This window comes from Tupaia chinensis, unplaced genomic scaffold (assembly GCF_000334495.1).
Source record: "Tupaia chinensis unplaced genomic scaffold, TupChi_1.0 Scaffold149964_1, whole genome shotgun sequence".
NCBI classification, from domain to species: Eukaryota; Metazoa; Chordata; class Mammalia; order Scandentia; family Tupaiidae; genus Tupaia; species Tupaia belangeri.
The window spans coordinates 637,044-637,794 of NW_006209805.1; the positions used below are offsets into that span (position 1 = coordinate 637,044).

Consider the following 751-nt stretch of genomic DNA (forward strand, 5'->3'; position numbering starts at 1 on the left):
AACCCCCTGCTGCCCCTCTGCAAGCCCTGCTGCTAACCCCCTGCTGTCCTGCTGCTGCCCCCCTGCTGCCCCTCTGCAAGCCCTGCTACAGTCCCGCTGCTGCCCGTCATCGCCCCCTGCTGCCCCCTGCTGCCCAGAGGCCCCCTGGGCTGGGCTGAGTCCACCCTCTCCCCGCAGTGTTGGTTGAAGAAGTGCCACCAGGCCTGAGCCCTGGGGTCTCTGTGCGTGGCTTGGAGAAGCACTTTCCTGGCAGCCCCCAGCCGGCCCTGCGCGGGCTCAGCCTGGACTTCTACCAAGGCCACATCACCGCCTTCCTGGGCCACAACGGGGCAGGGAAGACGACCACGCTGTGAGCCCCCACCCACCCTGTTGCCTCTTGTGGCTCGGTCCACCGCGCCTCCTGGGAAAGCTGCCCGTGTGGGCGCGGCAAGGCCCAGGGGCGACACCCAGGCCGTGGTGTGCTCTGAGCCTGCCCCCTGCTGTGAAGCGGCATGAAACCAGCCCGCTGTAGGTCGAGCACCCTCCCTAGGGCTCCTCTGTGATTACGGCATCCTGAGACCCCTGTATCCCCAGGTCCATCCTGAGCGGCCTCTTCCCACCCAGCGCTGGCTCTGCCTTCGTCCTTGGCCACGACGTCCGCTCTAGCATGGTGGCCATCCGGCCCCACCTGGGTGTCTGCCCCCAGTACAACGTGCTGTTTGACCTGTGCGTCTGCAGGGGCCTGGGCGTGGGGGCAGCGGCTGGGGGCCTC

At 68.3% G+C, this 751-nt stretch overlaps 1 protein-coding gene across 1 annotated transcript in view; it reads left to right on the forward strand.

Annotated features, from left to right (window-relative positions):
- Positions 1-751, forward strand: part of ABCA7 (ATP binding cassette subfamily A member 7) — a 20,048-nt gene that overhangs the window by 6,334 nt on the left and 12,963 nt on the right. Inside the window, 2 exon segments of the mRNA XM_027769562.1 lie at positions 178-349; positions 574-705. Of these exon segments, the coding sequence (XP_027625363.1) occupies positions 178-349; positions 574-705 (304 nt within the window).